The sequence below is a fragment of the Ictalurus furcatus genome, chromosome 22, assembly GCF_023375685.1.
Source record: "Ictalurus furcatus strain D&B chromosome 22, Billie_1.0, whole genome shotgun sequence".
In the NCBI taxonomy this organism is placed as follows: Eukaryota; Metazoa; Chordata; class Actinopteri; order Siluriformes; family Ictaluridae; genus Ictalurus; species Ictalurus furcatus.
In genome coordinates, this window is record NC_071276.1 from 12,711,107 (window position 1) to 12,736,742 (window position 25,636).

Sequence of the window (25,636 nt, forward strand, 5' to 3'; positions counted from 1 at the left end):
TTATACACAGAATGGTCTAAAACCCCTAAACACAATGTAACAAACTATAGTCGACTTTTTTGGCAAAGCTGAATTTATTTTCCTTTACAATAAAAAAGCAGGCACTTCATTCATATCGCATAGATATGAAACATGGTCTAGGGAACTGTTCCGATTTCTTCCACGTTCTTCAAGACCTGCTGCAGCATTATTATCACAGATTTGTAAATATCATACAAAGTGAATCTTTGTGTAAACATTTTCCAGTGAGTGCAAATGTGACAATGATGCTTCTTGGAGTATTTGTATATCTGAGGCCTGTTGCACGAAGGCAGTTTCGGTGACTACCCAGGTAAGTTTGTTTTTAGTTCAGCAAATTCTGGTTCTTAGGTCTCAACAAGGTGGAATGGTTTTATCTGTTTTCATTGCCATGGTAACTTCCACTATATGGCTAACCTGCTCTGGAGCAGGTTTTTTTCTGGGTAAGAAATCGCAAATCCAAATTGGACCAATCACCTGTGAGCGAAGTGATATAAACCGGCTGCATCAAAGTTAACCCTTTAGTGTTTGTAGCGATGGCTTCAGAATTTGTGGAGAATCCTGTGGAGCTCAGCATGCAAATAATAAGAAAGAGCACTTAGAAGGAAACTAACTTTTAGGGACAGACAATCTGTATGAAAGATATCGATTTTCTGGAGATGGTACAAATTTGCATGCGGTGGCATTTTTCCTGTCCTAATATACTTTGACAAATTGATATTTTATTAATATATAATTAAAACAATTGACATTTATATTATGTGATATTATATGAAGTAGGTTGGGGTTATAAGTTTTCACTCTGCTTATTCTCATTGTGAACCTATAAATTCCGCCGCAATGTTCCTGAGCTTTGGCAACAGCAAACGATGTTGCTTTTTGTGATTAGTGTAGGTTTAAATTCCTCATATTTCCACATAATAATCTCTTGCTCTTCAATTGAAAAGTATGCACACCTGCTTTTTTCCATGTTGAACGCTGTTGGCTATTTGCTGCAAACGTCTGGCTTTTATGTACACAAGCACGATGAGTAAAACTTGATTCAGGGTTAAAACCTGGGTTGACTAAGAAAGTTGATAACCAGCGTCATGAAACCTGTTAACCTTAATTTACCCGGGTTGGATTTGTTTGGCTTTGTCCACTCAAAACTTCGTGCAACAAGCAGAATTTATAGAACATGAGTGTGATATTTGGTGAGGATGTGGTAATCTTTTGTGTTCATTTTTTTTTTTAACTTTAACTCATAAGAATGATTTTTTGATGTTTGGAATTTGATGTTTGGTCTCTTAGAAGGCTTTTAGTTTTAGGATTTGGTCACTTGTGATGTTTTTGGTAGATGGAGATGTACTCTTGAACATCATCCGGGGATCCCAGGACCACCGGGACCCTCTGATGGATGCTCTCGGGCTGGATGTCCAGCACGTTCATGCTTCCTGTCGTGGCCATTCCTCCAGCCTGCTCAGTGATGAAGGCCATGGGGTTGCACTCATACAAGAGTCGGAGCTACAGCACAGACAATCAAATAATTCTTATCATTCTTTTAATAAAAAGTTTTTAATAACTTTTTTTTTTCATACCTTTATGATAATATTAAGAAATAATATCATAAAGTTATGATATAAGATGTTGATAGATTCTCAGAGCTCTCTGAAAGTAAAACTTGATCATATTTATGTGATTACAACAATCCAACAATCTCCATAAGGATAAAAACTACCAGATAAATCAGACTTGTCTGCCTCTGAAGTCAGCTGAGCAAGAATTAGACTTTGCTTAAGGTATTTCACAACCAAATCACGTATCAAAAGCCAACATTGATTTTACTGCCTGTTGATGCAGCTGGAAGGCAAAACTTTGTGGACTTTACAGGGTGTGACATTCTTACAATAAAAATAGAGTAAAATCATAATAATAAATTCATTATACCTTTCCTTTGGGACTCTTCACATTGGCAGGGTAGAGGAAAACGCCTCCATAAACAATGGTCCGATGAACATCTGCTACCATGGAGCCCACGTACCGGGCACCATAGGGTGCACTGCCATCCTGCAAAAATACACAAACTACATCATCACATCAGCCAGCTACACAGTGTATGCTGGCATTACAGTAACACATTTGAGAAAACACAAAAGCATCAACCTCTTGCCTAAATCTTGCAATATAAGACTGGACCTGAAGGCAAAATATAGTCATGTGTGATTCAGGTCAGATTTCAGGATACTGTCAATATTCCAAGATCAGTAATACATATAGGAGTAAGGTAAATGATCAGTAGTAATACTTTCAGGAAGTGATATTTATCCACGTTACACTGATGAAATGTTGAATACAAGCTTAGGATTAGTGGTACATTTTAAACGAAACAAAAATTAACCTCTGTCAAACATGCAGTTGATGTTATACTTGTAGAATGGCTTAAAAAGGGCTGGTCACTGAGCAAACTACAAAACATTGCAGCATTGCCAGGTCAGTTTTGTCACAGGAATACTTTTGAACTTCTGCCAAAGAAAACTGTATTTTGTTTAACACCACCTCGTTCAGGTGTACTGCATGGCATTACATATATCACAATTAATATTACACCGTATTTTGCAATAGTAGTCTTGCTGTTAGACTAGTGTATAGACATTTGAAAGATTCATGTTTGGAGTATTGGTCTTGTTTTGGGCTGCTTTTTATTGCAGGCATGGCAACCCCATCAAACTGAACCAACAAACAAACAACAAAAACAGAAGTATAGGTGGTGAAAGAAGTCACCTCAAAAGAGATGTTGGTTAGATGCGTTGCTTAATTTTGCAAAAAAAAAAAAGGATAAGTGATGGAGCAAATCATACGTTTTCTGTCATAACATGTTTGTGCTTCTGCTTCTACAACTGCAAGCACATTAAGTAGAAATCGAGCTGCTGATCTGTGCAGTGACCATGTGAGATTAAGATGAATCATGGACAAGTGGAGGACTAGTAACGAATACATAGTGGTTAGGGAGTCTGTTTGGATGCACACAAACACTGCAAGCAAACCATCTGCGTATAGTATATGTTTGCTAAAGTTCTGTGCCCAGGTGCAGGACTGTACCTCTGGGAATTTCTTCTTCTGCAGGTACTCAGTGACAGCAGGGTCAAAATACTTAGAATAGCCCTCATTGAGACTGTAAATGTTCCCCTTTTTCTTGATTTTCAAATCCTGCTCTACTAGAATGAACTCCCCAATTGCCTGCCAAAGAGAAAGAGATAAACACGTTCATACAAGGTCATTCCACATGTAAAGATCCTTTTATTTCTTTCCAACAATTTCTTGAAACACAAACAGCTCTTAAGTATCAAGCATAAAATTCAAGAACTTTTTTTTTACTCACGGGATCCAGCATGAAGCAATTGACACCTTGGCCGGTTGAGAGCACTATCATGGTGGCACTGCCGTACAGCGCATACCCAGCAGCCACTATGTTTCTGCCAGGCTGCAGGGCATCCTTCTCACTTGGCTCGTCATCTGTGCACTTAGGAAAGACCAATGTGTGGGAATATTTTACTATATATATATATATATATATATATATATATATATATATATATATATATATATATATATATATATATATATATATATATACACACACAACTTCAAAAATGATCAAATACGATCAATAACTACTTTTCAAGTAGAGTATCATGTAATACTAAAACTAGTGGCAAACCCATTGCATGGCCTCAAACGATACCTTTTTATACACAGAGAAGATGGTCCCGATGGAAACCAGGCAGTCAATGTTGGAGGATCCATCCAGAGGATCGAAGCAGACCACATATTTACCCTGTGGAAACAACACATGGACATATTTCAGTTTATAATTCAACATTTAGGCTTGAGCAATGAGCCTGTCATCATCTATTTCCCTTGTTCTCCTGCTCATACCCTGCTCTCCTGCTCCAATATAATGGCGTTGTCGTTCTCCTCAGTGACCAACACACAGGAAGTGAAGGAGGATTTGATCATATTAATGACAAGGTCATTGGAAAGGATATCCAGCTTCTTCACCTGGTCCCCTGTCACATTTGTAGTGCCAGCAATGCCATACCTATGCAATAACATGAGCAGTAGGTTTTTAATATAAATACATTTTGAACAACCTGAATGGACAAAGTACAGATTTTACTTAAGCACCATTTGAGTATTTGTAAAGTACTTGAGTATTTTGAACGTTAAAATTTTACTTTGTTCATTTTCCAGGTGATGTATGCCATTTTGACTGTACATAGTTAATTTGATAAATTAATAGATTATAAAAATTTATATTAAAGTGACGATGGAGAAAATCTTTTGTTAACAGTGAAATTCATGTGTGATCGGGATTTTCTGGACAGAAACACTACGATTCTCATGACAGTCACTTGTACTCCTTATACTTTGTGAAATATTACGTTTTGTCCTTTGATACTTTGGTGCAAACAAGAGTATTATTACATTTACAAGTTATTGCTACACTCAATTCAATGTCCTTACCACTGCAAAGAAATAGGACACTTTTTCCCCCCAGGGAAAGATTGCAGGATGTGTGGCCACAGACTAAAACCCACCTGACTGGTTTTACTCCACTCCCGAGAGATGTTTCGTATTCATCAGTAAGGTTTTTGTTGCAAATTTCATCAGGATGTGTTACAAACAGGATATTAACCCAAGTGCTCTTTTGAAACCCCTTATGCAAGCATGCAAATGACACTGTGTGCTTCTGAGTTTAAAATCCTAACATGCTGAAATACTGCACCGTATCCTCATAGCTACTATAGTGGAAATCACCCCAGACTGTATGATACAGTACTTCAAATATAGCTAAACCTGTAGTGTTTTAACCTTTTCCCTGTAACTGTCTAATTCACTGCTTTGTTTCTGTTTGTTAATGGAGCAGCCAAGACAAATCTTGAAATCTTACTTGGTAAATAAAATTATGTAATATTCTGATGTTAATAAAATGAAAGGTCTAGGATAGGAGTGTCACAATATTCTGTGCCATGATATGGAAATCTGAAAGGATTATTCTAGAAATAAAATGCTATACCAGTACAAAACGGCATGAAAGGAAACTATTCATTTCAGATGAGTTGTGTCTTTTGAAATAAGCTACAGAATTTTTTAAATGGGGTATGTCTGTATTTTAGAGAACACACAGCCGAGCAGGTAAAAGTCTAATTGCTGACTAACTGCAATCTTTTAACAAATTCGTTTTAAAATATGCTCTAGCAGTTTCCCCAAGTAAAAAAGTTTAATATTCAAACATTGTAAACATATACTGTACCTAGAACTGTAACAATCCTATGTAGAGTATTGTTCTTGAGTTATTAGTGATACTGGCCTAAAACGCTGCAAACACAACACTGGACATACCAACACCAAACCAGCATACTGATGCACCAGACAAACAACTGATGATGTTTCAGCTAACTTAAACTGTATTTGTATAGCGCTTTTAACAGTAGTGACTATGTTAACATGCACATCAATATTCAATATCACATGCACATCAATATTCAATATCCAGTATTAATCAGAATTTGGCAATATTCTAATTAGTACTGAGTCATGTAAACGCCGCAGTCTGATTGCATATAAACACCTCATTCAAAAAATCCACTGAAAGTAGATATATGCGCATGCTCAGTCCGTGAGGAATTGTGGGTGCTAACAGATGCATAGATGTAGGCTAGGTATGTAGGAAAGGCAACTCAGGCACACTTACAACAACCATGTATGTATACAGGAATATTTCGATGCTTGTACGCATACAAACACAGTATTCGGAATATGGCTGCAACCCGAATATAGACAGAATCTGATGTGCATGTAAACATAGTCATTGTCATAAAGCAGCCTTGCAAGAATTTGGGTCTTGATCAAGCTCCATAATGAGCAAGTAAGAGGCAAGGAAAACTTTCTGAGCCAGGGTAATTAAGAAAACTTGAAACAAATAAAACTTTTAAAGAACAGAACCCATTGTACTCTGATGGGTGAGACCGGATAATGAGATTCTCATCATTGTAGTACAACAGCCATACAGAGGAAAGGCAAACAGTATTAACTGTTTGGAAATATAGGCTCTAACATGTGAGCATGTGAATAGGAGTTTTGATAAGCATTAGGTGTAGGTGGAGTAATCGTGGCAGACGTTTTGAAACACCCTGGATTATACAGGTGAGACTATTTGGTAAACTGTAGATGAAAATAACTCCGAGATGAAAAAGCAGAAAGACCTGACAGGCAAGAAAAGGGTGACCATATTAGATCAGTAGCAGGTATCACACAGGTACCTAACCCTGGTCCTGGAGTACCCCTTGTCCTGCACATATTGTTCCCCTGCTCTCACTGACTGACTGACTGTCACTGTCTCTCTCAGACACAGACACACACACACACACACACTTCAGGAACTGCTGTTAATTAGCTGATTTAATTGGATCAGGTGTGTTGGGAGCAGGAATAACATTAAATATGCAGGACAGGAGGTACTCAAGGACCAAGGTATGGAACCTGTGGTGTATTTTAAATGGAAGCAGTGCATCTCTGTATGTATGTATGTATGTATGTATGTATATAACAGCATGATTTTAGATTGCACAGATATAGTAAATACCAGCTCACCTCTAGACTAGAAATATTCAGTCTGTGCAAGCATGGTGCAAATCTTGTTTACTTCAGCTAATGGGAAGGTAGCATAATCCTGCTGAAAAATCCAGTTTGGTGTGATATAGTTACCAGTACTACCAAAACACAGACCGAGCTGGTCAAACTGGTAGACAAACTTTGCCACTGGTAAATGCAGGTAGATGGAAACAACTGATTACTGATCACTAAAGGCAACATCATAGGCAAGTCATTTCTAAGAAAATAACACAAAAATGATGCGATTACAAATCTCAAATAATTCTTGCTCAGTTTACTCAAGTAGTAACCATGCTGGAGGATCTGGTCAGACCAAACTGGGTTTTTCAACAGGGAAGGTAAAGCAATTCATGCAGAGGTGGATGATTTCTTCCCAAACACAACCTGCAGTGGCAAAATCAAACTTTTTCAGTATAATACTGAAAAGCTGCATGAGATTGCTTGATTGAGAAGCAGATGATCGATGAACATAGACTTACATGTGAGCGATGCCTGCTTTCCTCACTGCACTCGAGATTGCTTTAATAGCCGTACACATGGCATTCAGGAGGGTCGTCAGTTCCCCTGTGGCTTTCACTCTTCTTCCCTCCTCTAACAGAAATCTGGTCAGAGTGATCGCATTGGTATCGAAAGAGCCGCGGTCCGACATGTTGAATGAGTGGGGAAAGACACCAACAAGGTCTGAGAAAAGTAAATAAGAGAACTGTACTTATTCAACTACATTCACAACACGGAACTAAGCAGGAAAAGGGCGTGTGGCTGAATTTAGCCAATCAAAAGCGTAGAAACGCCAAATATGTGCAGGGGGCGTGGTTACGCCAGTGATTGCTTCGTTTTTGTCAGGAATAAAAGATGCCTTCATACACGAAACTGGAGAACTGATTTGAAGTTTGCTGTGTCATTGTCAGTGTCATGTATTCGATATGTTAAAATTCAGCCTAAATACTTGAGACTAAATAATTATAATAATAAAAAGTTATGAAAAGGACATTATCTTGTTTAATGACTCTTTTATATCCCCTAAAGCAGTGGTTTTCAAAGTGGGGCCCGCGAGGGGGCGCCCGGGGGGCCTCAACAATTTGGTGTGAAAAATAAATAAATACATGATTTTATCTTTCTCACTCTCAGACAACCACACACACACAATCACTTCCTAATCTAATGTAATGATGCAAGATGTAATTATTAATAATAAAACAGGGGGATATATTCAGAAGTCTGTATTTTTAATGTGTTTTAAAGACATCTTGCAAAAGGGGGGCCTCAGTCAAATGTTAATGCCATTTGGGGGGCCTTGTCCTGGAAAAGTTTGGGAACCCCTGCCCTGCCCTAAAGGTATTAAAGGAGAGCATGAGACACTAAACTGCACTCAGTCTCCTTTAACTGCACTCAATTTCTCACTCAAACATAAACATCAACAGATGTTTATGTTTGGTTTTTTAATAGTCCTATAAGGTGGGAAATGTATTAATTCCCTACGACAGTTTATTAAACACATAACACAGCAAAATCCCCAATGTTGATTTAACACCCAGTGTTGAATTTACCCCCTACAGTATTAATATAAGTCCATTGGACATACATGAACACTCTGGGTGTTAATTCAACACTAGGGATTTTACTGTGACGTAAATGCATTGAACATCATTTATTTAATAATAATAATAAGAAGAAGAAGAAGAAGAAGAAGAAGAAGAGATTACATGATACCACTTTTCTTTCCTGATACTGGAACCTTGAGCATACCAATATCATTAAAAAAAACTTCTTCTTCTTCTTTTTTCAACTGAAGCACTTCCTGTAATAAATACAAGGCAAAAATACACAGCTAAAAACATGACTTATTCAAAACAGCAGCTTTTATTCAGTTTAACTCAAACACACATTCACTTACATTATAAATATAGACAAATATAATAAAGTATCAAATATAATAAAATAAATCCCAACAAAAATGTTAGTTTTATTTGTTACCGGATTGGATTGAATTTGTTCTTTTTTCTCTCTGTGATCTGACTTTTTTGTTGTTGTTGTTGGTATCAGCCCCATACTGGTCTTAGGTAACAGATTTGGTGCCATTTCTAAATACTACTACTAATAATAAGAAGAAGAGAAGAAGAAGAAGAAGAATACAAGAAGTACAGTAACAGTTATCACAGCTTCTTTTATTTAAAGTGCATTCAAGGAAATAAAAATATTATATGCATTTAAGCAAATTAAAATGTCACTGTAACTAATTATGCATCATTCTAATCATGGTTGTACACTATGAAGTGTGCAGTGTTATTTAGCTGCATGCTTTTGTGGTCTTGATTGTTACTTAGGATATTATGGTACAAGTCACTGTAGACTGATTTTTTGTTAACCTTATTCAGACACTAGATGTCAGCCTTAAGCAAAACTTCTCTGCATTCAAACCTGTAATGGAAAACATTTGGTGAAAAAGCTTCAGATCATACACATTTGGAGAATTTCAGCTTGCATAGTTACATCATATGAACATAACAACATCAAATATGAATAATATGAAATATGACAACTGTTTTGCCCTGCTTTGTCCTTCTTAATCTCATTAAAAGTCATCATCACAAACAAGTAGTACTGGACACACAAATAATGCATTATAACACTGTGCTCAGGGTACAACACAGAATCTCTTCTCTTTAAGGATTATAATGTTTCACCTTGAAGTTCACCGCTCTTAAGGTAAGCCTCATTAATCCCTTATGGGAAAGCAGGCACACAGTCATAGTTGTTTTAAAGAAGCATTATAATTGTACTATGTCATTAGACAGTAGTTGAAAAGGACATAATGTGTATGGCAAACAAGAAAAAAAGTATATAAAATGCAATCGGTAAATCAGTGTAGTGTAGGTCATGCCTCACTGTAGTAAGCTGTAAGACAACATGCTGTGCTTCTGCAGAATGTTCACTCACACTATAGTAGTAAACTATCTTTTATTTAGGATGCTATAACATTTAATCAAATTCATTGGTTCCTAACCTTTAACCTCTTGCAGCCAGTAACAGGTTGGAACAAAACCGACCATGAAAATGTTACTCTAACACAATAAACACCATTGGTAGTAAGAGAAAATGGTCTGAGTAAATGGACCATTCCATTACTGATGGAAAATTTCAGAAAAGGACAGTCTATTTTTGTAAGCAATCAGTTAGGTAAGCTATTAGGACAGTGTTAGAGCGGACTGGAGACAGACTGGAACAAAGTTAATGTTTGCCTTTATGTAGAGCTACATGTCTTGTGTCTTGTACACCTGAGAGTTGTGGTTAAAGAACAATATCAAGGACAATTCCTTTGTTTTATTTTTTAAATGTTTATTTTCTAAATAGATTCTTTTTAGGTATGTATAATCAAATAATTCTGAAAAAAAAAATGTCCATGATTCTTAAAAAATATTCTCATAAAAACATTAAAAACTAATCAAATATAATGCCCACACAGCTTCTTCAAGGGCACATTAGTACAAGTATATATGAAGAAGTAAAGAAGAATAAATATGTTACTTTAAGCATAATTAAGGTAAGATAGTCCAACAGGTTTCTCTTTTAAAGAAATGCACACTTGGTAAACATTGGTACATATTTGAAAAACTAATTGGAAAAAAAAAATTCAATTAGACAAATCCCAAAATAATTCTCTAGGCACATGGATATAATCCAGTTTCAGTTCATTTGCAGTCTGACTTTTGCTTAAAGGTCATTTCCAATGCCACTATAATAACCTATTTATCTGGATGTGGACAGCAGCAGGGTTCAGACTATTGCTAACATATCCACAAACCTACAAATACAAACCTGCAATTTAGGTCAAACTAAAAGTAAAAACATGTTAATTCTACATTAATTCTAATTCTTTTATAGACAGGTTGATAATGCAGCGAGCGGTTCATGAGAGAAAACGATATGCTTCTCGATGTAGGAGTAATCCGAGCACCTGAGTTTGCGCGCGTCACGCCATGTTCATTATTGCACCAGACCTAACAATACCGCGTTGCGCGCATGCGCACTGAGGAGCTATTTCGCTGGACAGGCGAACTGCGCGTGAATGCAAAACTGGCAGAGCTAAGTAGGACAGAGATGTAGACTTCTTCTTATGCGTGTGTTTTAATGGGAAAGTAGATTGATCAAACTAAAACGTTTACCTGCTTTTATAAAGTGTACCAGTGCCAAATACCTGTGGGAGTCTGATCTCACAACTTCATGCCAATCCTGCAAAACAGCACGCGCGTTTGGAGAAGACGGAGGTAAGTTCATGCATATCGACTTTAAACGACAAGTTGTGCAACATTGATAGTCTTTACATAAGCGTATGTGCAATATGTAGCGTTAATTTACTGTGCGTATCAATGTTGTCTTTCTAAACGAAATTGTTTATGAAATTGTTTGCAATAAAAATTCCGAGTCTAGCTAACAAACAAACAAACCCTTGCGAAAAACAATTCCTGGGACTTGGAGTGGTTATTTGATAGCGTGCTTGTGTTCGTCTAATTATGGCGTGCTTTTCTCTGTCCCTGTTCTCTCTCTCACACACACACACCTGTTGGCATATCGGCCATTATAAGCTTAACATGCTTACATGTTGGTTTGGTTGTTTCTGTTGGATTATGTCGGTGAAAGCAGTAACGTCTGTGGAATACAGTCAGTGTGTGACCTCGTGTTTAAGAATAGCCTAATAAGACACGTGCTTTCTTCACTGTTCCTTTGATATAGGAATATGTCCCGGAAAAATGCATGGAAGTGTTTAGAAGACACACGTGTCTTTTAAAACAAGACTGAGAGTTTTGTTGGGAAATTGTAAAATATTAGGTTTTCTATTTACTGCTCGGTTACTAAGTTGCCCTTGGAGAACCTTTCAGCATTCCTCCATGTTAAAGGTCTGCTATGGCTTTCACAATACCACAATTTGACCCTATTTAAAATAATAATAATACACACTTTCATTGTATATTCATTATACTGTATTTTAAATGAAAATACAAACTGCATTGTATGCTTTAGCAGTGTTCTCAGTAGTCTTAACTGATATAAACTTGCATACATTACTGAATAAAACAGTTGTGTTCAGGTTTAATGTGCTAATATACTCAGGAAAAAAAGGGGGAACAAAGCTCTAGCTTTAATTATGTATGTTTTCCCTAGATATGTGCATGTATTATATAAAGCTTTACTCTAAAACTCTAACGGCCCATTTATGTATGCACCGTAAAACATTACACTATATCAGTATTTCTAGGTGAAGGCTACATGAAGGTACAAAAGATGAACCCTTGAGAGTACCAGTGACAAGGAAAAGTATAGTTCAGTGCTGTTTTTCCTGAGGGTGTACTGTAGAGCTGAGAACCGTAAATGAAGACTTTTCCCACTTTAAAAAAAAAAAAAGGCTTTTAATGACAACTTAATACTGAATGCTAATGTGCAATCAAGATTTTTTTTTAAAGAACTCAGTTTTGTTAACTTATAATTTGTAAGTATTCAGCTTTCAATACTGTTCTGCTTTGCTACTTATTTTTTTTTTGTAAACCAAAATATGATAACGCTTAGTTGTAACAGCCATTTAGATTCAATAATGAAATTGTAATCTATAAAAGCTAACATTATATATTAATGTATGTTGATAAATTATAATAACACAATACTAAGGGCAGCACGAGGGTTCTCTGTTCCACGTCGAGCTCAGGTTGCTGTCTGTGCAGAGTTTCACGCGTTGGTGCCGTGTCTGCGTGGGGTTCCTCTGGGTTGTGTGGTTTCCTCCGACCTCACAAAAACATATCAGTGGATGGATTGTATATGGTAAATTGCTCCTAGGAGTGAACACCCAGTGTTCCCGGGATTGGCTCGGGATCCACTGCGACCATGATAAAGCAGTCACTGAAAGTGGGTGAATACAACACTGTATACTATAATACAGTATAATAATATACAGTTTTCCTGATTTCATTTATGAATGCGCCTGGAGAGGGTTAAGAAATTCATGGCTGCCAGCTGAGTGAAACAGGAATCCCTTTGGGGTCTTCTAATCCCTGGAGAGGATGTGATTTTCAGTGCTTTTCCTTCCTGTTTAGATTTCCAGGAAGTTTTCCATTTTAACAATGACCGCAAAGAGATTTCAGACGGAACCACCTGATGTGTTAAGGGTAAAATATGACTTTTCTTTATCATAGTGGTTTCTAAAATAGTTCTCAAATACATGTCTTTTGTCTGTTGCTTCATATTCAATTAATGGAATCCTGAAATTAGATTCGTTTTTGTAAAGGTGTTTGTCTGTTGACTTTGGTGTACAGTTTGAACATGCTAATTTTTCCAGCTCTGAGACAGAGGAACGTAGCCATAGACTCTGTGTGTGAGAGAGAGAGAGAGAGAGAGAGAGCGACCTGCCCTAAACAAAAACATCATTATGTGATGGTGAAAGGAATTGTCATCGACTTTCACATGTTATCACCAGAGAAAATAAAGCCTCTTGTTGTGCACATCTGAAGCGTGGGACCGCACTCCCCTTAGCATTTCATCAGAAGACAATTTTTGGACCCTTTCTTTGCCAATTTCTCTGGTAGAAATGTGGGAACAAGTCCATGTCCAAATCTGGGCAAGCCATATCCTGTAATGTTGGAAGATTAGAGATGAAAATTGGCTCGTAAAGAGGGAATCAATATTGTTTTTTTGAAGATAAAAACAATGGTTTCAGTATAAGTTGTAAAATCGAGCTTTCTTCAAGGACATAATGAAAGACTGTGTTAAAGAACAAAAAAAAAAAACCCTCTTCCAGCTTTTATGTCTGGATGCCGAAAGATTTTCTTGTTTTATTTATTTATTTATTTATTTAAAGAACAGAAGGAGCACAGTAGTGCTTGATGGTGCCAGTCACTGCATGGCTGTGCTTTTATTAGAGGGATAAATGTACTGGAGACATGGGGGGCGTTTGTGTTTGGTGCTAGTAATTCTGTGTAAACATTTAATTGCTTCACGGTGCTGGTTTGAGTTGTATAATTGAGGCTTTGAAACGTGTTGTTGAGTATCTTTTAACCATGTAACTTACACATGACCCACATCAAGTGTCAGAAATATACTGAAAAAGCTAAAATATTAGAAAACTTGGTTAAACAGATGCCATTTGCATACACATCCACGTAGCCTATATGGGTAGGGCCCAGTGACCATGTGGCTGGAGTACGTCTAAGGGGCTGTTTACACGACAACGTTTTCAACTAAAAATGGGAAACTTTTTATGCGGCTTGGCTGTTCGTTTACACAACGATGGCGTTTTGGGGCCTGACAACCCAAACATTTGAAAATGGGTTTTAAAGTGCAAGTTTTTGAAAACGACACCGTTATCGTTTCTGTGTAAGCGTACAAAAATGAGAATTTGTGAAAACGATAACGTCATGGACACGTATATTACGTGTTCAGTCTATAGGCATGCGTGCAAGCACTTCAAAACAACGCGCGAGACATTGGCGGAGTACAGGACCGTGATTGTGCTGTTGACGATTTTGAGTTTATTGAACCTTCTCCAGCCAAGTGTAGATTTACTGCATCACTACTACGACCAGCGAAGACGCATTTGTTACATACGCCAAATTATTAACCCACGTGTCCGCCAACAAAGGGTACTCAAAATCTCATTATCTTTGTAATTGTTTGTTTTGGAATATATCTGTATTCCTTTGTTGCTAATAAAATATAGAAAGCAGACTGACTGCCAGTGTCTCACTATTTCGTGTGTATTTGCCAATTTTGTTCCATTTTGGTACAATGGTGGTCAATTTTTAGTAATTGATGCACTGTTTAGATTTATATGACCTCACCAACTACTGGCCTGGCATGCATAATGCAGCGTTTTTAGTCGTTTTCGCAGATCTGTGTGAACGGGGATCGTTTCGACAATGTTGTCGTCTGTACGTGAAACCTTTCAAAAACGTAAAGGAAAAACTCCTGTTTTTACTACATCGTTGTCGTGTAAACGTACCCTTAGTTATCACCTCACTGAGAAGCCTCTGCAGATGGAGATCAAAGATCAAGTGTGTGGACAAGGGAAATGTCACCTCTGGCTGCCTGGCAGGCTGTAAAACTGCTCCATGTTTACCCATGTGAAATTACTTCCACTTTGCTACTTGGTTATAACAGTCTGAGTTTGCGTTGTTGCTGTCACTGCAAGTCTACTTTAATGGGTTTTTAGTATGTTTAGTGTGGGAGTACCAGCACCTGTCTTGTGTTCATTTCAAAGAGTTTAGTTGTTGTTTATGATTCTCCCACCCCCATTGTTTTCTATTTTCTGGCCTATTAGAATTGAAGTGATATCCCAAAGTGGTCAGGGATTAATACTGCGTGAATATTTGAACCTAATCAGTTGTATGAGCATGACTGCAAATGTACTTCTTGTATAAAAGAAGTAAACAAACCCTCTGAGCTCTTGCTGGTGTCTGTTACCTGCATTGTGACTCACTCAGTGTACTCATGTTGTCTGAGTACACAAATAATCAGTAATGGAAAAGCAATTAGACTCATAAAGCATTGGTGAAGCCAGATCTTTTTATTTTTTATTTATTGCTGAATTTTTGTTTAATAATGGCAATCACTACAAGGATCTTGATTACTTGAGGAAATTTTACACTGAATAAGCTAAATAAATGGAATATCTACTGAAGTCTTAGTGTATGATATTAAATTGAGAAAAGGATGACAGTTATTTTTGTGGAGGTCTTGGATTTACTTCTGAATAAATGTTATATAGGATAAATATTATAATAAGAACATAATTTATTTAATAATGAGTCATTTAAATTTTGTTTATTGACGAATGTAATATTAATGAATTAAGAAATAAACGAGGGTGATACAAATATAACCTAACAAACGGTGATGACAAATGTGACTCAAATGCAGGATTTGTTTTGTCTTGGTACTGAATCCATGAACAGTTGTAAAAAAAAAAAAAGCCCATTGACTTATGTTTAAAATCATTAAAAACAATATAGTTATGTATCTGTTATTCCTAATCGTTTGATAGTAGAAAAAGCTTTTGCACTGAACTAGTTAATTTTAGTTCATTTTGAATCCCCACAGCTAAGCCACTTATCAAAGGGTTGGCATCCTGTTCATTCAGAGCGTGCTAGATTTACAAGATTACCCAGAATTCTGCCAGAGGTCGATTTTTGAAATCCTTGTTTGGTGCTTATATTGTGTAAAGCAGTCTCTTATTTTCAAAGTAACGTGTTTATTTTGGTGGGGGAAATCCTGTTAATTAAATTTTTTTCCTTAATTTGCTTACATATTTGTTCACAAGGGTATTGAATTACAGAGCTCTCAAAATTCCCAATGAATTCTCTTTAGGGTGTTTGTATAATGTTGGCATGAAATGTTTTTAAATGAAATTTAAAGGACATGGCTCTTTAGAGTGATTGAGATCACTATTTTCTGTTATACAGGGTTTGGTTATGTGTGCATTGCAGTGTTTTCTCTTGTTCTTGAAATAGGAACGAGCAAAGTGGATATTCTCAGTAATAACAAGTTTCACCGTCCGCCCAGGATCATGGTTACATTGTGGAATAAAGACTGTCTGGGGGCCAAAGTCTTCAAAAGTTGGCTCTGTTCCAGTTTTTGGAGAAGGAACTATTATGAATTGGTAATCACAATAGCCATCAACAAGGTGGCCAAACAGACCAGCCGACGTAAAAGTGAATGACCCATGTTACATCAGAGGACCCTTGCTGTGGTCATTGTGGCCAGATAGGCTTGAGTGAAGGGTCTTTTGTCAAGGAGACAGAATCTCACTGGTTCTTGTTTAGCTTTGATGTCAAGTCTGAGCTGGAGAGTGTCATGGGTGACGTTTCTGCCAGGGATGTTTTGAAATGATGAGACGGGCTTTTGTCTAATTGTCATGTCCCCTTGAGGTTTCTGAGAACCGTCAGAACTGTCAAAAGCTGCTTTTCCACCGAAATTACAAATGGAAAATGGTTTGCACTTGTATAGCGCTTTTTTCCAAAGCATTTTACAATGTGTCTCATTCACACACACTCACACACCAATGGTAGCAGAGAACTTGCCATCGGGAGCAACCTGGGGTTCAGTGTCTTGCCCAAGGACACTTCAGCATGTGGAGTTATGTGGGCCGGGGATCGAACTGCCAACCCTACGATTAGTGCACAACCCGCTCTACCACCTGGGCCGCTGTGTTACTTGGAACAATTAATCCCAGGAATTTTTTTCAAGGGACCATTTGGTTCCTCCAAATGTTTCCATCGCGGTCTAAAGTACCGTGACGATTAGGCAGATTAGTCTGATGACATATGACTGCACACGACAAGCCCTTGGCGAGGATCTGAAGCCTCAAAGTATGCTACAATCAAACTGTTTATTGACACAAAGTAAGCTGATTTTAATGATGTAATAATGTAAAAAGTTTGCTTAGCTCATGAAAACACGTAGCAGGCTCTGATTGGAAACTTTTGAACAGTAACAAGAGTTCCTGCAACCAAACTGGTGGTGTAGTGGTTAGGCGCTCTCACTGCCACAGCCCGGGTTTGCACAAGCTTCTCTCTGCACTGTGTTCCTGTGTGAACAATGCCCAGCTCGCTTAACCCACCTGATATTTTTAAATGTACTTTTTTTTTATTGCGGGACGCCGTTTCCAGTTCCTGCTGTATTTCGTCCTCGGCATAAATACTTGAGGCCTGAGCCTCATTGTCGGTCCACCGCTTGTATTTTTTAAGTAACTCCATTGTGTTGATTTGAATCGTAATAAACAATTGTTACTGTAAGCACCACAACAGACGTTTAAAGATGGTGGTTGATGCACCATTTATATAATGCAATCAATCAGCATGTTCAGCGCTCAGGTCCCACCCCTCTAAGTTCCTGACTTTTGAAAAAGTACCACCTCTCGAGTAGGGACTTTGCAAGGGCTAAATATTTTACCCCAAACTTAATTTAGACCCTGGTCTCTTCAGTGGAAACACACAGAGTACCTCCAAAAGTCCCTAGTTCCTGGGGAAAGTTCCTGCGGTGGAAAAGCAGCAAAAGAGGGTATATTTCCCTGTTTTAACGTGTTCATAGAACCCAGTTGCTTATTTGAGATTTGATTACATGCATATTCAAGTGAAGGGTAGTGTTACTAGAATTTAAACTACTATGCTTATATCAAGTATAGTGTCAAAATATTCACTACTAATACAAGAAAAAAGACACAATGCTGTCATGATCTGATGTGAACAGTTATCAGATCATTCAGGAAGTATAAAAACAAGTTAATTAGGATTAAGACCATTCTATTTCAAGGAATCTGAAACACCTCGATTTAGATAAATAGAGAAGTTATTCATTGCACGTATACTGTTTTTCTGCATCTGTGTATAAGTACAAACAACCGTCTTTGGATTACAATAGAAATGGTAATGATAAGAGGAAGATCTAATAAACAGCAGCTAGGTGTAGCATTGATCAGAAAAAACTCTGCCAGTTAGCAGATAAAATAGTTTAACTGCTTACAAACTACTTACATAGCTAATAAAAGTAATCTGATTGATTGACTCATGTAGACCTGTAGTTTATTATTTTGCTGAAGTGCATGTAAACGTGTTGCGCCAATTGTTTGTTTCAGTTTTCAGATTAATCTGTACATATAAATGAACTCCCTGTTGGACACTGATACATTATAGATAAACTTTATATAGTGTTATGATTCCCTTTTCATAGTCACGGTCAAATGTCTTTATTAAATAATACCTCTCTCTCTCTATCTATGTTTACATTCACAGAGCACTTTCTTAGGAACACCTTTTGTACCTACTAATTCATGCAGTTATCTGCCAATCTTTGGCAGCAGTGCATAAAATCATGTCTATACGGGCCAGCAGCTTCACAAGATAATGTTCACATCGACCATCGGAGTGAGGGGGGGAAAAAGTGATCTCTGTGATTTTGACCATGGCATGATTGTTGGTGCTGGCATGGCTGGTTTGAGTGTCTTTATAACTGCTGTTCTCCTGGAATTTTCAAGCACAACAGTCTCTAGAGTTTTCTCAGAATGGTGCAGTAAAGAAAAAAACATTCAGTGCAATCATATCAACATGGACCATAATCTCAAATGAATGTTCCAACATCATCTGCAATGCATGCCATGAAGAATTGCGGGAATCCATGCCACAAATTGTTTTGAGAGCGAAGGGAGGTCCTACCCAGTACAAGTATAGTGTTCCTAATAATAAAGTGTTCAGTGAGTGAATATACAACAGTTCTGAATATGACACTTTAACCCTGATCCCTCAGGCAGTGTTCTCCATGCCAGATTATACAATGAAGATCCTCAAACGATAGACCTGTGATTAATGAAATGTACTAAGGGTTGTTTGTCATCACTTATTGTGATTTGGGTTAGTGCAGAAGATGCGCTTACATTAACAAACATTCTTCAAAGTGAACTTGTGGTAATAACCTTTTTTGGTGTATTAGCCTACCATATTTGTAAATGCCTATGCGTTTTGCATAATCCTTTGCTGTCCTCATGTTGGTGGTTTTTGGACTACCATAGCAGCAGACACAGAATTGAACACACTTTCAGACCCTTCCAGAACTTTATTGTTGGTTGTTTTGGTCACAGTTGCTGGTCACATTATGCATGTCACATTATCTCAGCTTTTTGTCTAAAATTTTTGTCAAAATTGGGCTAAAAATCAAACCGTGTAAACCCAGCTTAATGTATGCTAAGCACATTTACTGTTTTTGGCATTCTTTGAGGGCTTACGCTCATTCATGGATGTGTGCCCTCAAGTTCCTTTATACAAGACCATGTGGTCTTTACTTTACACATAATTGAGGGGTACATGTTTAAACCTGAAGATGCTATTCAAGTTGAGTATGTCCTCATGTCAGCTGCTAGGATTACCCTGTGTACAAAAACTCCTACATGGCAAATTTGTCAGACTTTTGGTTCTTTATGACATTAAGACAGGCACAGTTTTTGCACGCTTAATCACATTCCTTTCGTGTTTAAATAGATAGGGTTAAGCTGGTAAATTATGGGTAAGTGCAATGTTCTGAACTTAAAATGCATGCCTGATGGGATGCCTACTTTGCAGTTTTAATTCGTGTACTATCTTAAGGTTATGAGTGCGTTCTTACCTGTTTTGGTGCCCAAATGTTTGTCCAGTAATCGATCACTTGATGAAGAGATGTATGCTAGAATGCTCTATATGTTAAATGCTGGTCCAATAAAGATGGTTTATTTGTTTTTTTTTTAAAAAGGTCCTGTTTGACTGATTATTAAAAGAAAAAAGAGAGAAGAAAAAACAGATGCAGTGCCCTTGGTAAATATGAGCAAAGAAGGCTGTGAAAAATTGTCTTTATTATTTAACCTTTTGATATTTTGTTTAAAAATTCACAAAAATACTCTGCTCTCATGGATATCAAACAATTACAAACAAAACAAAAATCAGAAAAAAAATCTTTGTTAAATGTAGGTGTGTAACAATTATTGGCACCCTTTTAGTCAATATTTTGTGCTACCTCCCTTTGCCAAGATAACAGCTGAGTCTTCTCCTATAATACCTGATGAGGTTGGAGAATACATGGCAAGTGATCTGAGACCATTCCTCCATACAGAATCTGTCCAAATCCTTAAAATTGAGGTCTACGCTGGTGGCCTCTCCTCTTCAGTTCACCCCACAGGTTTTCTATGGTTTTTCAAGTCAGGTGACTGGGATGGCCAATGGAGGACCTTGATTTTGTGGTCAGTAAACCATTTTTGTGTTGATGTAAGTTTTGGATCATTGTCCTGCTGGAAGATCCAACCACGGCCCATTTTAAGCTCTCTGGCAGAGGCAGTCAGGTTTTTATTTAATATCTGTTCATATTTAACAGAGGTCATGATGCTGTGTATCCTAACAAAATGTCCAGGTCTTCTGGCAGAAAAACAGCCCCAAAACATTAAAGAGCCACCACCATAGTTAACCGTGGTCATGAGGTACTTTTCCATATGTGTGCCAAAACCACCTCTGGTGTTTATTGCCAGAAAGCTCTCTTTTGGTTTCGTCTGACCATAGAACCCGATCCCATTTGAAATTCCAGTAGTGTCTGGCAAACTGAAGACGCTTGAGTTTGTTTTTGGATGAGAGTAGAGGCTTCAAACAATCCTTCCAAACAACTTGTGGTGATATAGGTGGCTTTGGATTGTAGTTGTGGAGACTTTCTGACCCCAAGACACAACTAACTTCTGCAATTCTCCAGCTGTGATCCTTGGAGATTTTTTGGCCACTCGAATTATCCTCTTCACAGTGCATTGAGACAATATAAACACACTTCCAATTCCAGGTTGATTTGTAACATTTCCAGTTGACTGGAACTACTTAATTATTACCCTGATTGTGGAAATGGGCATTTTCAATGCGTGTGCTATTTTCTTATAGCCACTTCCCATTTTGTGAAGCTCAACAACCTTTTGTCGCACATCACAGCTATATTCCTTGGTCTTACCCGTTGTTATGAAGACTAAGGGAATTTGGCCTGTGTTACCTCATATTTATACACCTGTGAAACAGGAAGTCATGGTTGAACAATTTTCTGTTCCTAGTCACCCAGGTGTACAAAAGTGGTTTTTTTTTGTTTGTTTGTTTTTTAAATATCAGTAGGAATATACTTCAAATATTTTTTTCTCATATGAATTCATAGGGGTGCCAATAGTTGTTGCACACCTATATTTAACAGATTTTTTTTTAACAAACCTGTGCTGTGATCTTTTTGAACAAAAGATCAAAGGGTTAAACAATAAAGACAAATTATCACAGCCTTCTTTGCTCATATTTACCAAGGGTGCCAATATTAGTGGAGGGCACTGTAGGGAATACATTGTGTGCCTGAATCAATGTTTTCTTTGTAACTACTTGCAAACGATTAATCAAATAAAATAAGAGACAAAATATCTTAATATGCACCCAATCTATCATCTTTGAGCTCAGAAAACATACAATTTCATGAAGAATGTGGTGTCTTCTTTTAGATGCCCAAAATTCCCATGCAGCATGACCTTAAACTAAGCATTATGGATTTGGTAGTGTGCCACCAGAGCCACTGCAAAGAACCCCTTCAACTGCCCTGCTTTTCAGCTCGGCTCTGAATAGATTGCCCCTGGGAAGCGTGAGGAGCGCCTTGCTTGACGAGGCCTGCCATAATTGAATGTTTTGATAGCTCTTTATGATGGAGCACGCTGAGAACATGAGGGGGTGAGTCAGAAACTGCAGCCATGCAAGGAATCCAATTGCTTGTTAAGCTTTAAACTTGAAGTGTTTTCTACCATGATTCTTGCCACTTACTGAAGATTTGAATGAAGTAGAGAAGAAAGTCAAAGGAAGAATCAACCCACCAGAAACCTGTGCTTAGGTTCACCAGGGAATGGAATGTAGCTGGGCGTAAATCGAGTTGGTGTATTTCAAGGCTCAGGTTTTGGGCAGGAGCAGGCAGGCCTGAAAGAAAAGATTCTTAAGAAAGAGTTCAGTAGAAGGTTCTAATGCTGTGCTTGGTCACTTGCAGTCAGTCATATAACTTATGTTATACTGTTAAGTATTAACTTGTGTAATAATAAGAGTTTACTTATGTAAGCAAAAGAGAAAAAAATCTTTGCTTAAGACAAAGTAGCTTTGCCTTATGCACTCACTTATCGTTGTTTTACAAAAAGTCAAGATCATGACTTTTTACGGCATGAAGAAAACATGCAACCTTTTTTTTTTAATGCCTATGTAATTATACATTTATATCATTTCTGGAAGGATGCTTTTTTATCGTGTCTTTGGTTAAAAACTCAAAAGTGGACATGGGAGGGCCTTTTTTAAAACCAGCCATACAGTATGTGCTATGGAAAACTGGGCTCTTCTGTATTTAGGCCAATAGGCCCCGGTGTCCTCGGGTTTCAGTTGTAGCTGCTTGCTACGCCCAGTAGGCCTGCTCAAATTACCCCTGTACTATCAGCTCTCTATCTGTATGGGCTATGCTGCTGACCTCACACTCGCTCTCCCTTTGGGTGTTCCAGTGTTCAAGAGCTATACAGTAATGATAAAGAAAGAAAGGACTCGAGTGCTCTTTTTTTTTTTTTTTTTTTTTTTTTTAAATCCTACTCCTGCCCAGTCCCAAAGGAGTTCTGTTTCTACTGGAAAGTTTCTGAAGTGTAGTAATGAAGATGTATTATTTTACCTAAAACATACTCTACTTGAAGTCTGTAAAATGATGTTCAGGCCAACCCTAGTTCTTTTGTTTACACAATATGCTCTCATACTAAACCAGATGAAGAAAATGGCCATTTGATGACTATACTATATGGATAGAAAATTGTGGAAATTTGATGATCACACACTTGTAGTTCTTCCCAAACTGTTGCCACGAGGTTAGAAGCACACGGTTGTATAGGATATCTTTGTATGATGTAGCATTACAGTTTTCCTTTTTGGAATTAAGAGGCCCACACCTGTTCCAGCATGACAATGCCCCTGTGCACAAATCATGGTCCATAAAGACATGGTTTGTCAAGGTTTGAGTGGAAGAACTTTGGTGGCCTGAACAAAACCCTGATTTCAACCCCAATGAACACTTTTGGGGTGAAATGGAATTCTGACTGCACCCCAGGCCTCCTCACCTGACCTCAGTGCCTGACCTCACTCATGCTCTTGTGGCTGAAAAATGCAATTCCCCAGAGCCATGCTCCAAAATCTAGTTGAAAGCCTTCCCAGAAGAGTGGAGGTTGCTACAGCAGCAAAGGGGGACTAAATCTGCAATTAAATGTTCAACATGGTTGTGATGGTTAGGTGTCCACCAGATTTTGGCCATATAGTGTATTTAAATTTTACGCATCCTACTTTTTGAACATGACTGACCTTCCTGGCATACCACAGAAGTGTAGCTCCCTACATTAAACTTTCAAATTAACTGTGACTTTACTGAACTTCAACATAAAGTTTACATTTGAAGTGGAGACTTTACAACAACTAGCTTCCGGATGTCTGACACGTTTTTATTGTTAGTGATCTTATTCTTTAAGACTTTCCACCATATGTTTGCTTTGTAGCCAGATTTGTTATATACTGTCTAGATGTCTTAGAAGTAGTCTGTAATTAAACATCATACAGTTTAAGGCACTGAGTCCATGTTGAATCCTACAAACTACTATACGCTCAACTGCTGTATTTCTAGCTTTACAGTCTGAAACTGTCACCGTTCAGCTCTGTAATCTCCAGATGTTGTGGCCACCCTTCTAATTTGTTGGCATACCCAGCAATCATTGCGCTCCCCTTTTAAACACAGCTGCAAGACGTGGTGGAATGTCCTATCTCATGGTGTTGATTGGCAAGTAGGAGCAGAAGGTGAGGAGGAAGCCTTAAAATCTTCATTTGGGGAGCTTCCAATTGCAGTTAGACTTGATGAACGTTCTGAGAGTATGTTTTGACTCTCAATATCCTCTATGTGGTCTCAAGTAAGGGCTTGCAAATGGCACAACAATAGTGTTCACTGGTTTGAGTTCTTCCAGGTTTGATTCCTGGGCCATTCATGACTGGGACTCCAGGAGATCGGTGGCATTCCTCTTTCCTGTATCAGTCAGAACGACAACAGCCAGTCATGGATGTATGTTTGCAGAATAGAGCAGTTAGCCCTTTCAGATGCTAATGATGTTTGATTAGTAGCTTTTAAAAAAGCACCATAACTTCATATCTCATGTGTTGGATACTAATAATGTATTAGATACTTGGATAATTATCTAAGAATGCATATAGTTGCAAAATTACAATAAAGCCTACCTTCCTAGTTTTTCCTGCCTAAGCCTGCATTAGGCCTCTCATGTTTCTGTTTTAACAAATAAGGCCAGGTTTTTCTGTGGTAACAGAGGATCCATGCTGATGATGCCTCCTGGTGGGGTGGGGTGGTGGGGATTGTCAAAGAAAGAACATTAATATATATTTACTGAAAGATCATATCCTTCTGTGTGTGCTTGTTCAGAGTAATGCTCAGGGCTATGTTCCTGAATTGAGCCTAGTTTGTTTATTGAAATTAGCCTGCAACGTGACATTCTCAGCTGGACTGACAAACTTGTTCTGCAAGGTTTTTATCCCTTTTCCTGCTAATCATTTAGTGTTTCCAAAACTATTTTGACAGACATACTGACATTTTGTTGATGGTAATGATGGTTCAACAGCTGATTCAACATGGCTGGAGTCCAGATTTTATCGCGTGTCGTTTCCTAGGGGTGTTATTCAAATCTCTGCTCCCATGAGCTTGGCCCTGTTATGTAAATGATCGGTGTGGAAGTCTCTGAGATATCTGTAGGCTTTCTCATCTATTGGTTCATCAAGGAAAATCTCTGAACCATATTCATTTTTTTTAAATTGCTGTTTATTTTTTTTGCATGTATGCTGCTTTCTGTACTGATTCTGGGGGCTGGAAAGGTTTTAAAGTCGGGGTTTCAGCTCAGTTAGTTCTTGTGAACCATGTAGTGGATGTTTTTGGGAAATTATGCTTGGTCGTGGGACCATAGAATGATGGCTTAATAAATAATTCTCGATCTCAACTTGATCTCAGTTGGTAGGACAGTATGCTCTCTAACTCCAAGATGAAAATGTGCCTTAACACGGATCAAAACAGCAACAACCCAAAACTTAAAGGCAAGTATGAGGTGTGAATTTAGCAGTTTGGATACAGTTACAAGCAGATTCAAAATTGTTCACCACTCCCACCAGTTCTAGCTTCTTACATTATATTGCAATAAACACTGTAGTTTCTTTGCACCAATTACTTCAGCAAAAGACAGTTGAGCCCCATTCACTGAAAAATGTATTCCAGCATGCAGTAATCATTCACTGAAACTGTAATAAGGAAATTATAAATTAGTTCTTTTTAATTTAGTGTAAAAATGAAACAAGGAATTTCTCATCAAAACCAAAGGGTTATCAAGTGGAAACACTAAAGCCTCCATTCT

The 25,636-nt window shown here is 37.8% G+C and overlaps 2 protein-coding genes across 3 annotated transcripts in view; one reads left to right on the top strand and one right to left on the bottom strand.

Annotated features, from left to right (window-relative positions):
• Positions 1-52: 52 nt before the first annotated feature.
• On the bottom strand, positions 53-7,420 carry fbp1a (fructose-1,6-bisphosphatase 1a). The gene is made up of 7 exons (XM_053610446.1): positions 7,152-7,420; positions 3,934-4,096; positions 3,740-3,832; positions 3,377-3,517; positions 3,097-3,234; positions 1,945-2,064; positions 53-1,521 (listed from the first exon to the last, which is right to left on the bottom strand). Exons 1-7 carry the CDS (start codon positions 7,319-7,321, stop codon positions 1,333-1,335), a joined length of 1,014 nt encoding a protein of 337 aa, XP_053466421.1. The 5' UTR covers positions 7,322-7,420; the 3' UTR covers positions 53-1,332.
• Positions 7,421-10,531: 3,111 nt separating this feature from the next.
• The window catches only part of kank1a (KN motif and ankyrin repeat domains 1a), a 49,465-nt gene continuing 34,360 nt past the window's right edge, over positions 10,532-25,636 (top strand). For both annotated transcript variants that reach the window (XM_053653702.1, XM_053653704.1), the window contains exon 1: positions 10,532-10,937. The gene's annotated coding sequence lies outside the window, so the exon portion shown is untranslated. The remainder of the gene's footprint in view (positions 10,938-25,636) is intronic.

Excerpts from the sequence above, each read along its gene's own strand:
- fbp1a (XM_053610446.1), bottom strand. The coding sequence starts at position 7,321 with ATGTCGGACCGCGGCTCTTTCGATACCAATGCGATCACTCTGACCAGA. Across the intron at positions 3,833-3,933 it reads TATTGGAGCAGGAGAGCAGG|GGTAAATATGTGGTCTGCTT; the intron begins GTATGAGCAGGA and ends TTGTTTCCACAG. Across the intron at positions 1,522-1,944 it reads TGAAGAGTCCCAAAGGAAAG|CTCCGACTCTTGTATGAGTG; the intron begins GTATAATGAATT and ends TCTGTGCTGTAG.